Source organism: Gambusia affinis, linkage group LG07 (assembly GCF_019740435.1).
Source record: "Gambusia affinis linkage group LG07, SWU_Gaff_1.0, whole genome shotgun sequence".
Classification (NCBI taxonomy): domain Eukaryota; kingdom Metazoa; phylum Chordata; class Actinopteri; order Cyprinodontiformes; family Poeciliidae; genus Gambusia; species Gambusia affinis.
Window position 1 is genome coordinate 285,462 of NC_057874.1, and position 12,007 is coordinate 297,468.

A 12,007-nucleotide genomic window follows, 5' to 3' on the forward strand; every position below is an offset into this window, starting at 1 on the left:
CAAACCATCTTTTTCCCTCAGTAAGTACTTAGACAGTGAAGAGTGTTGTTTTCAGTTAAACCTGATTTGAAAAGTATCTCTTTTTCAAGCCCCTCAAAGCAGCTGGTCATGGTGAAATTTATCATATTCTGATGTTTTGAGGGTATCTCTCTGCTTCCCTAGATGACAGAAACTCTTTTGCCAACAGCATTAAGGTAACAGTCTTTTATCCATGTATTTATTTTACAGTTTTTCTTAAATTTTTATAGTGTTTCTTGGTGTAAAGTACTTTTAAAAATTGATAATATTGGCCATAGCAACAAACCTTTTCATACAATGTTCTCTACATTTCTTTTATATAGACAACTGTGCAGAAAGATTTCCCTGAAATGGATCTTTTCATTCATTACTGTCTGAACCTCCTATCATAGCTTGTTGACTCAACTCTGCGTTCGAACACCCTTGACTGTAAACTCAGATGCACAAGCACACACACACGCAGACACGTCACTCACACATTTTACTGCATGTGTCATCAGATAGTGGAAAAAAAGATACGAGTAAACACTCAAGCTACACCAGGCAACACCACCTTTGGGTGTACTAAACGATTTTTTTTTGCTGTGTGTGTGTTTCTTTCTTATTTTTATTAATTATAATAGTTTGCCAGAACTTGTGGGATTACATTTGTAAGATGTAAATTATAATAATAATAATAATAATAATAATAATTATTATTATTATTATTATTATTATTATTATTATTATTATTATTATTATTATTATTTTATTTTGGCCACTTTAAGATGATTACCACCTTTCCCAAATGTACACTATTATCCTTCCTAAATTGTTTTGACATCTTTAACTTGTTATTTTACATATTGTTTGCAATTATTTCTGTATATAGCTCCTTCTAATTAAAGGAATCAATTTTTTTTCTTAGTTCAAACCACATTATTGTTACCTTCCAAGATTAATACGGTAATTTATTTTTTGCCAAAAGTGATTTTTCTTGTCCAAATCATCTTTTGGCAAAAAAATGTACTTAGGTCATTATTTATATGTGAAATGTATTCACTTAAAGTTATTATTGTAAATCAAAATTAAATGAAAACAATCAAACACTATAATATCACCCATTTTTCCTAGTTTCTCACTGTCCTCTGCCCAACATCTTAATTGTACAGATACTTCCAGTTTTTCTGTCACATTTAAAGTTGCTTTTTGGAGTAAAAACCCAGAACCTGAAATGTAAGATGTAAATATTGGCCCTGGCGTGGGAGTGAAACTTGCTCACAAACTTCTTACTTTGAATCTGAAGACTTTCTATATGAGTGTCCGTGCTTGAAGGGGAGTTTCCCCAGCAAATTTCAATGCAAAACAACACAATTAGGTATGCAGAACAAAATGTGTTTGTCCCTGCATGAGACACATCCAGACTGAGGCAGAAAGAACAGTTGCTTTTTTTTTTTTTTTTTGCTGCTTCTGAGTTAAGTTTGGTCAAACGCAGCTTGGCCTCTCTCTGTAGCCTGCGGTTGTATTTGTGCCTGATGATATCATCCCACCGCTGTGTGTCTGGGAGGGGTCAGTCTGCACAACCCACACACAGGCCACCACACAGCTGTTAGTTTCAACTGCCTCTGTGCCTCTAAACTTTTACTGGCACCAAGCCCTCGCCGGTATCTGTTTTTGTCTGCGCTCACCCCAGCCTTTTTTTCTGTTTCCTTGTTGATAACTTACTTTCACACAGTCTTTAACAGGTTTCACTCCCTTTTTCACATGCCGCTCTTTCAGCTCTCTGCCAGCTTTTCTTACAGTTAAAAAAAATTTTCCAATGAGTGATTTTTTTTTTTTTTTGTTTTTTACCAATTGTTAAAAGTTGACGAATAATTGAAAAGAAGAGGTAGAGATGATCTTATGTGGTTGATGAGTTTGGTTGTGGGCGATCTTCTTGGGGGAATACGGAAAGAATGAGGCAGCTTATTTACTCAGATGGTTTACTTGTGGAGGTGTGAGGGCCGGCCAGCTCACTGTGGGAACACAACGCTTTGCTTTTCTTGGTATCGCCGGCTATTTTTTGAGACCACTCTGTTTCTCTCCCCAGTGCTCTCCAGCTTTGTTTGCTCTGGATGGCATGTTTGATTATTTATCATAAGGGAAAAAAGGGAGTAGCTGGAGCAATAAACATGTGACTGCACTGTATTTTGTTTTCGAAGTGACCATAAAGTCTTTTGTTTGCTTTTTAATGGGGGAGTTGGGCCGAGTGGAAGGAGGATCAAAAAGTGCAGATTAGCATCTCTGACAGTGTGTTTTTGCTGTAGGTGCAACTTATCAACAGACAAATATTTCATCTGGACGGCTTTTTTCATCCCTTGTCTTTTGCCAATGAAATTGTTTGGACATCTGTCGGTTGTTTATGCCTGCATTACATGAACAGGAGAGCATGTAGATGTTTCTATGATGTCTGAAAATATGCATAACCTTTGAACTTTTTCATTTTTTATCATATTTAAACATCATCTTGGTATGTTATGTAACAGACCACAACAAATTGATGCATGCATTTTGAAGATAAAGAAAAGATTTATGATTTTTATTTATTTTCTTTTGTTTTTTTGCAAATAAAGATTAGAAATGGCTTGAAGTTGTGCCCATTCATCTTTTGCTGACATTAAGATCTGAAGACATTTGTTTCTTCTTTAAGAATGGCTAAAGTAAAAAAAAATCTTACTGTAAATAAATATCAAATTTCAAGGATTTTATTTATAGATTATTTGTTATGTTTTGCTTTGATCTACGGGTTTGGTGATATCGCCAAAAATTGATATGACGATATGTATTTTAAATACCTTGATAACTATATCACAAATAATATTCCACATATTCTGCTTTTTCTTTGTTTTGGGAAGATGAGGAGGTATTTATAAAGTCACTACATTGAAAAATATTTATATAAAAATATGTACAAAATCACACAGTATGCTTAACATAAGGAAAATACAAAATAAATTTATTGTAAACTAATTTAACAAAAGCAGTCTGAAATCAGCTACCAAATGGAATTAAATACTTAAATACAAAATTAAACTAACTGTTGTGCTTTTACAAGATGTTAAAAAGTACTCTTATCTAAAAAAATCGCAATAATGTACAAAACTAAGTATCGTGTTTTAATATAAAAGGATATCTTCCTTTTAAAAATGGTCAACGACAAAATATATAGCCCATAAAAAAGCTTGTGCACCCTTCCTAATGATCTGGAACTTTGTTCATTTTCATTTCTTCCGTCTGCGATGGACATCTCTGTGTTATTGTTTTTTGCCCCCGTCCCATGCAGTGCTGATTTTACCGCTTTACCAACAATGTGTGAAATATGTTTTTTTTTTGTTGTTGTTGGTTTTTTTAAATATTTTTTTTAAGGAATATCTGATTTAGGACATGGAACAATAAGCACGGTCAACTCTACTGCCCTCAAAGCTCAGCACAGCTCTGGCCTCATGGCGACCACAGGAAATTAACAAAGGTCAATCATATCAAGTTTGGTGAAAATTGGATGATGCATGTGTGATTTAGAGCCAACCATATGCAAAAGGCGAGGAATTAGAATTCGTCATTCAACCACTCCCACATGGTTCAGCCATCAACTAGTGTTGAGAGAAGGATTTACTGTCATGTTCTATGTCATTAAACAGGTTTATATCTCCATAAATCAAAAATTAAAAGGAACAAAACCAGCAGAAAAACAGGTGGCTTCCTGTTGAAAGGGAGTAGGGCTAAGATGACGTCACCATTTGTAATGTATGTAATGTAATGAGCTCTAACAGAAAGAAAGTTTTATGCAGCCAGGAGTTTGTGTGTGGAAGATATTCCACCTTATTGTTTTATGGTCAGTAACCAAATTTTGAGGTGCACGCTTTGATGTAGATAACTTTGACCTTCAATTCCTCAAGATTCTGCTGAGTGATTCTGAAGTCTGTATGTCAAAAGCTGCAGGAAGAGTTCGCTCAGATACATGTGTAAAAAAGACTCAATGGCAGCTTTGATCCAAAATGACTGACTTCTTGTTAAGTTTGGACCACGGCTTCAGGAGACCTTTTGGTTCATCCTTAGAAGTGTACCGAATTGGGGTAATTGGGGCTAATTTTCTTAGTTCCATAGGACACTGTGGAGGAATTAAACCACATCCACCAAATATCACACTGTATTCTTGTTGGGAAGCAGACTAAGATTGATCACAGTGAGATTGATGCAGCTCGGCTAAAATATGTGGAATTTAAAGCCAAATGTATGGCAACTGTGTGACCTCTGACTTTGTGGTGTTGTCATGTCCACGCCCTCCAGCAAAAATTGTGCTTTAAAGCAAGTGAGACGAACATGTTGTCTTCTGAGACAAGATAAACTTTATTAGGTCAAGGGGATCAGAGATGAAACTTTCCAAGAAAATAAGCAACTTTCTATTCTGAGGATGCAGGTCTTAAATGACATAGCCCACATTGAATTATTGGGAAATCCAACATGGATGACCACAAATTTGGTACAGTTTGACCTTTCCATGTGAAAGTTAGTGTTTTGTTTGCGATGGCGAGTAAGCTAGGTCCACCGCTTGGCCATGCATCCTAAATGTGCTAAAAGAACTAATTGTTTTAATAATGTTTAAATTATTGGTGCTTATAATTAAGCATCATTAATTAAGCATCACCCATCCCATAACTGCATACTGACCAAAATTGAACAGATGAAAATACCTAGAAGAAGTTTGTTAAAGTTTGAGGTGTGTAAATGTCAAAAATGGCCAAAATTGTACCTGTGACCCAAAATAGCTGACTCCCTGTACATTTTAGGTGTTATACCTACATACTGAATTTCAGATCTGTACAATGTATGGTTTGTTCTATCTCACTTTCGTTGCGGTAGAGCAGTTTGGCCAGGCCTGCTTTTGATTTCATTGAATTCCAAAAATCTTGTGCGTAGAATTTTGGTGAATTTTCCAATATATTAAGGCCTCCTAAGAGCCATGTGAAGTGGCAAAGAAATGTTTGTTTTAAAAAAGAAATCCTTCAAATTCAGTAGGCCTTAGCAACAATTACCTGCTCAAGCCTAATTGGATAAAGTCTCTAAGAGCAGTTGAGTGATATAAATCACACTTCTTTATGTGACTGGTATCCTAAAGAACTTGATTTCAAATAGGTATATTTTTCAAGAAAAGTGTTTGTGCTTATGGCACAAACACTGTGTCATGCAGTTACTGTCATACAGTTACCATAGCTGAAAAATAAATATATTTTATGATCATTTTGTTGTTGTCACAACAGTTACTAGAAAATATCATGATAAAATTTCATGTCCATATAATCACCACCCAATAATCCTTCGCTGCAACACTTTCACTGTCACACGACCAACCTCCTCATCCTCCTGAAACACAAACGACAAATAGATGGAATACACATCAGTTGTTAGCATACTGATACCAATATTTAAAAAAGAAATCTAACATCGGGCTGATACTACTATAAAAAAATAAATGACACTGGCCAATAGCAAAAGAAAACTAACCCTTACCCTAATATATCATACATCACTAATCTCAACTTTCTGTTGTAGTCTAAGCTGGCTTCCTGGATTCCCTTGTATTTAGCTCATTTTTTTTTTAAAAACTTTGAGGATTTTTGGCTCTAGTGGCCTTTATTTTATAGTTAAGTGACAGGAAAGTGGGTAATGAGAGGAGGGGGAAGACATGCGGCAAAGGTCACCAGGCCGGGAATCAAACCTGCGACGGCCACGTCGAGGACTAAGGCCTCCTTATGTGGGTTGTGCTTAACCCCTGCGCCACCACAACACATCCCCGTATTTAGCTCATTTAACTCTGACCCACTTGCCATCATCCTCCTATACAAAACAGTATGATGCGGCCATCACCACCATGTTTCACAGTGGTGATTGTGTGGTTAAAGTTATGTGCAGTGTTTGTCACAATTATGAAATAAAATTCAAGTAAAACACAAGAATGTTTGTGGCGGCAAAGTGTAAGAAGACGGCTTGAAAAAGTTGTAATTGGAAAATATTGTCAGACTGTCTGCTTAATGCTTTTCTTTAGCACATTTTTAACCCATTGCTATTGGGGGGTTTTCACTCTGGCAGGCCTTCCAAGTCGCTCGGCAGATTCTCCTCCAGCAGCAGCAGTCCCAGGTGCAGCTGCAGACTCGACTGAACACTGGGCGCAAATCTCCCAAACTCTGTGACAAGCAGCAGAGCCAGCTACAGGTAACCTGTCAAAAGCGCCATCAGCTTCAACGACAATATCCTCTGTATTAACATGGTGGTTCTGTATTATCAGGTGGTTTTGCTTATTTTACTTTGTGGTTTGCTGAATTCGGAAAAAAAACAATCTAGTGAACTTTTGCAGCAAGAACACAGTGTGCGAAAAAAAAAAAAAAGTACAGCACAGGGTTAAGTTCGCAAACAGGAAATTAATTGTGCAACATGTGCAGTTATGTATTTGCTACATTATGTGTGATTTAGTATAACACACACATGCACACACAGATGTGAGAAAGAAGATGTGAAGCAGAAGTTGTGTGTGAAAATCTGGTTTTTGCAAGTAACAAAATTCCAACCAAAATCATCAACGAAATCTTTTCAGACAGGACATAAGTTTGGATTTAAGGAGAAGGAATTCATTTTATTTTATTTTTTTTAAAAAAAGGGAAGAAGCAGAGAAAAAAGTCTGTTCAAAGAAATAAGTTCTTCCCGATTTTCATCACAATTAGTAGGATTATAGGAAGCGGCAGCTTTCCGCCACCAGCAGCAGGAGGCACCACAGAGCAGCCCGTCTGGTGGGGTAGATGTTCCAGATTGTGGGGGCTTCAAGTAAAAGCAGGGATAGATGCAGAGACCCGTAACAGTCAAGTGAGTTAAAGGAAAAACATAAACGGTTAAAGGAAAAAAAAATCCTTTCCCATAAATTGACTTAATCTCATTTGATTTTAATTCCAACATTGCCAGGTCTGTGATGCAATATTTACCTTAATTTCAGATCACTTGCCTTCAAAGATGTATATCTATGTTTAAGAAAGGAGCACTTGTTTGCTCCAGTGTGAAATTACAAGTGACTTTAGGGACTTGGTAATTTGTACAGAGGCCCTCATTCTCTGTGTGCACACACGTGGATATATATAATATGTAATACCTCTCATTATCCCATCAGGGGCATTTTTTTTAACGAGCTATTGTTGTAGCTGGGTCTAAAGTCAGGTTGTGGAAAAGCCCCTTTGTTGTGCAAATGTCTTGGAAATTGCTCCAGAGGATGAAATATGACTGCAATGACCTTTCAGTTGTGTGCATATTTGTCAGGATTCCAAAAAAAGTTGAAAGGATCAAACTGAAGTATTTTTTTCCCCTGGACGGTGTGGTGGAGGTCGGAAGAGGGGACAGCGGCAGCAGCGGATTGCAGCGTACAGCCAGTTGTTGGTACATAGTGGAGCCCCAGAGCATCTCCTGCAGACAAAGACTAAATTAAAATTCTAATTTATTAATGTATACAGAGAGCTCGACCAAGCTGTCACTCAGCTATTGAAAAGAGAGAGAGTCTGGCTCTGTCTCCCTCCCCCTTGTTTCACTCCCCACCTCTCTACACTTCTCGTGTGGTAGAGCTCAGTCTTGCCGAAGTGTCTCATTGAATGTTGCAAATTGCCTGCTCTCTAATGCTGTGAGTTGCATTTTGTTGACATTACGCAAAAAAAAAAAAGAACAGCCACAGGTTCAAACAAGTGTTTGTTGATCTCTGAATGATGTATTCTGCTAATTAAATACATCCAACCTCCCCATATACACGTAGGCCAAAGCATTCATGAATAAACATCAGTGTCGTTCAGAGGATGTGTTACGCCTCGTTTGTGTTTCTGTTGTTCTTCATGGTGGTTAGATTGTCTCCGCTGCTGGTTGTTTCGTCTCTTCGAATTTTCTTATCTTTGCAGTTTGTGTCTGCAAAAAAGTCAGGGACAAGATGGAGCTCTCTGCCACATAATGTCATGTACTGACAGTTCTGTGGGGGCGTTCCCTACATACTTTGACATTCAGTGACTTAATGGGATTTTTTTGTACTCTACACAAGGCAATATGACATTCTTAAGAAAAAACATTGGAGTTTCATGGTATTTCCGTATTATCCAGACGATAAAGGTTTTTTCTGATAGTCCGTTAGACTCGATGTCATTTGAGACCAAAACTGGAACGTCTGTTACATTTCCATTCTATTTTACACTGCGTTGTGTCAAACAAAGCAAATCCTTTGAAAGACATGTTCACTTCTTCTTCTGTGATGGTGCTCCTCCAAGAGCTACTGAAGGAAGATACACAAAAACATCTGAAGAAGACACTGAGCTCAATTTCCTTCTTCACGAAATATAAACAACAATGGAGTGGCTTTACATTTTAATGTTTGTAGGATTTCTCTTTTGTATTTGCCAAAGGACCAGTCATTTCTCCCATTAGCGCTAGCACATTTGTTTTAGTTGTGTTTACCCAGAATGCCTTGTGCTAAATTCCGCTTTGTGCTTTTTGATTAGTCTCAGATCTGCTTGCTTTCATATGTGCACTCGTACAGCTCTAGATTCACTTCAACCAAACTGAGGAGCAGGTCTGTAAGCAGACCAGAGTTTGCTTTTTTGGTTCATGTCAGTTTAATTACGCATTCACACCTCACCAAATGAACCAGACTTCCTATGCAAGCAAACTACAGATCAATTGAAGAAAACTAAGAAGGGCAGGTGTGAATCCACCCTAAGTTACCCTTTCTTCATAGTTTAACTGCGACTTGTAGTCAGGTGCAACTAATCGTGTTTTTTTCTTTTTCAAGACACATTTTATGACTGCTGCAACTTATATTTCTTATATTGATTTAAACAAACTTGAGGATAAACTACTTAGGCTTAGTATAAAATACACTGATGTGTAAAATTTTACGTTTTTGCTACCCTTCAATTTTTAGACATGGCATAGTGGTCATAGCTTATGCTTGATTGACATACAGCTCTTAGCTGGAAAGTTGTAGTTTCAAAACAGTTACATTAATTAGAGTGATGAATGATGCTACTTTCATTTCCACATCATTACGGGCTTGTTTTTTACTCCCAGACAATTTTATGTGAGGGAAAAAGTGTTGCAATTTTCTTTCAGCCAGCTGACAAGCAGTGCATAGCAACAGATGGGATTCAGAGAAAACTGCTCACTCCAGTAATTTCTCTAGCATCTCGTAGAAAAGACTTGAAGGCATAGAAACAGTACAACGGAGAATTTTTGAACATTTTATAAGCCATATGGTTAGAAATTTACAGAATGTTAGTAGTACAATTTAATTACTTGGGCTAGATGTTATTACTGAAAAACATATAATTTAAGTATTTCATATCAGTCGATATTGATAATTATTGATTAGTTTGTCAATTTAAATATCTGAAATATTACCAAACTAGTGACTGTTTTATCCAGTTGATTTATACATTTTTTTGTTTGTTTGTTTGTTTGTGAGCAGTTATGAAACACTGTAACAAAACATGGAACTGCTGCTGTGCAAGTTACTCAACAGGTTGTTGCTAGGTAACCAAGCAAGTTCTATGATGCTACCAACCTACTTTAGCTGGCTGGAAGAGGTTGAGCAGCTAAAGCCTTTTCTATGCCTACATCCCCCAGAATGCTGTGCAGTACTGACGTTACTAAAACTAAAAATCCAAATCCGTAAGCAAATTCACATTTGTTTACAGATGTGAATTGGCAAAGAGGAAAATTAAAAGCAGCACTCAGTTTTATCTCAGTTCCCCTTTATAAAAACTGAGCTCACAGGATCCCTATTTGCACACACAAACACCCATACATGGAACATCCTTTACCTCCATCACACAGGCCTGAATAACAGGTCGCCAGTCTGCCGCAGGACAACACAGAGACATACAATTAACCTGACAGTCATGTTTTTGGACTGTGGGAGGAAGCCGGAGAACCCAGAGAGAACCCACACATGCACAGGGAGAACATGCAAACTCCATGCAGAAACCCAGGACCTTCTTGCTGCAAGGCAACAGCTCTGTGACTCATTTCCAGTTTATTCAAGTCAAAAAAATATATAATGAAGCACATAATATATGAAACATCTGGTTAGAGATAGAAAAAAATTACCTGCATAAAGTACAGAAGGGGGAAAAATTATGAGTCAAACAAACCTCTGAATCCTTGATCACAGTTAAATGGCTCTTTGGTATTATGTCTTCAACTGGGGTCCCCCCTCTGCCCACTGCTGCCTCTGGATGAAGTTGCAGTACACTCAGCAGCTCAAAGGCCTTCTAATCAGAGCAGAGATGCTAGCAGCTGGAAAGCAGCTAAACATACTTGACTGGTCAAAAAACAGTAAATTACATTGACAGAATGACACGTGTAATTAAAAGAATCCATGCTGCTTTAGCTTTCTCTTTTTTTCTTCTTCCGTGCTCACACCTACAGTGGCACAGTGAAGAGAGCCAGCTACTCCCACCCTGCTAATTACCATTATCAGTGAAATGGTAGGGTTTGACTCATTAGTTCCATGTGCATTTAATTAGAGGCAGGCTGAAATTGGATTTAACTTATTACTTTTTCATGGATCACTTTCTTGTCATCACTTCAAATTGGATTGCAGCCCCAGGTAACTAATTATGCCAGCCGCAGGATCAGGAGTGAAGAAATAGGTAATTAGGAAGAACACTGTCGGACCCTCGCTTGATAGTTCACCAGCACCAGGGTTGGAGGGAGAGACGGGTGAGCGGGGGGCAGACAGGAGGAGTTTCTGCTATTCTGTTGCGTTGCTCGCTGTAAAGGCTGGTTAACCACAGCTCTTTTGCAAGGGATCCAAGGTATGCATCGACCCTCTATAGGGGGTTATGTGACCCTCAGCTGGGCCTAGATGTTGTTTCAACATGATGTCTCTGCTGCCAGATTATGCTTGTTCCTCGTTCAAACATTGTGCATTGGACAGAAGTTTATGTACATGGCACTGTTGCAGAGAAGAAGTTTCCCCCTGGCAGATACGGTTTGAATTTTACTGTATGAACGACTGGACTACAATAGTTAACACTTGCTATGTTTCCATTTGCACAAATCGGAATTGTGAAAAATAATTTGCTTAATGGAAATTTTTCAATTTTGAAAAAAGTTTTCCTAAATCTTTTTTGTGTGTTTTTACCAGCTGTTTCAAAATTTGTGTTTTTCGCAAAACTGCAAAGTGTTTTTTGCAAAGCAAATTTTCGCATCATACAAGTCACGTGATCAACAACCAGAAATTACTACTGGTGGAAATGACAAAGAACATTAGAGGTGGTAGTAGGACAATAACTTGACTTATTAACATACATAGGTATCATTTTAATTGTGTTTCTTATTTAATGGAAATAACACAATTGTGGAATTGTGTTTTTTTTTTTTTACATTAGTTAAATGTCCATGATGTTTAGAGCAAATTTGTAATGGAAACATAACACCAAGAGAGTTCTAGTTTCAATTTCCAGATAGGGGTCTTTCTGCATGGAGTTTTCATGTTCTCCTCATGCATGTGAAAATTCCCTGCAGGTATTCCAACTTCTTTTAAAAGTCCAAGAACACTAATAAATTTTGAATTAGTATGTGCTTGTTTAGGACAAAAACTATGTTTTGTCTCTCACACACTACTAAAGTCACTTACTCCGGCTCACTTACTTAGAGCCTAAGTAAACCTCTGAGTGGTTGAGGAGGGAGCGGTAGAGAATGGCTGGCCAAAATTAGCATTTATAAATCAGATCAACCTTGAGCTAAACGCAGCTTGTTGCACAGAGCTCCAATATCCAACTTGAATCTAACTTCACTGTGGTATCAACGCAAGCACAATCTGATCTCAAAATTTTGCCCCGCCTCTTCCATGTCAACTCTCACACTGAAAAATTAATTAATTAATTAATTAATTCATTCATTCAGTCTAGTGTTAGTTCACACACACATACATTTTTGACCTATTGTTCAGAAT

General features: G+C 37.5%; 1 protein-coding gene across 9 annotated transcripts in view; it reads left to right on the plus strand.

Annotated features, from left to right (window-relative positions):
• foxp1b (forkhead box P1b) overlaps positions 1 to 12,007 on the plus strand; it is a 263,651-nt gene that overhangs the window by 161,487 nt on the left and 90,157 nt on the right. For 7 of the 9 annotated variants that reach the window (XM_044122251.1, XM_044122252.1, XM_044122243.1 and 4 more), the window contains one exon: positions 6,124 to 6,246. The exons of the other annotated variants lie outside the window; for them this stretch is intronic. In XM_044122251.1, coding sequence (XP_043978186.1) covers positions 6,124 to 6,246 — 123 coding nt within the window. The remainder of the gene's footprint in view (positions 1 to 6,123; positions 6,247 to 12,007) is intronic. 9 annotated transcript variants of the gene reach the window in all.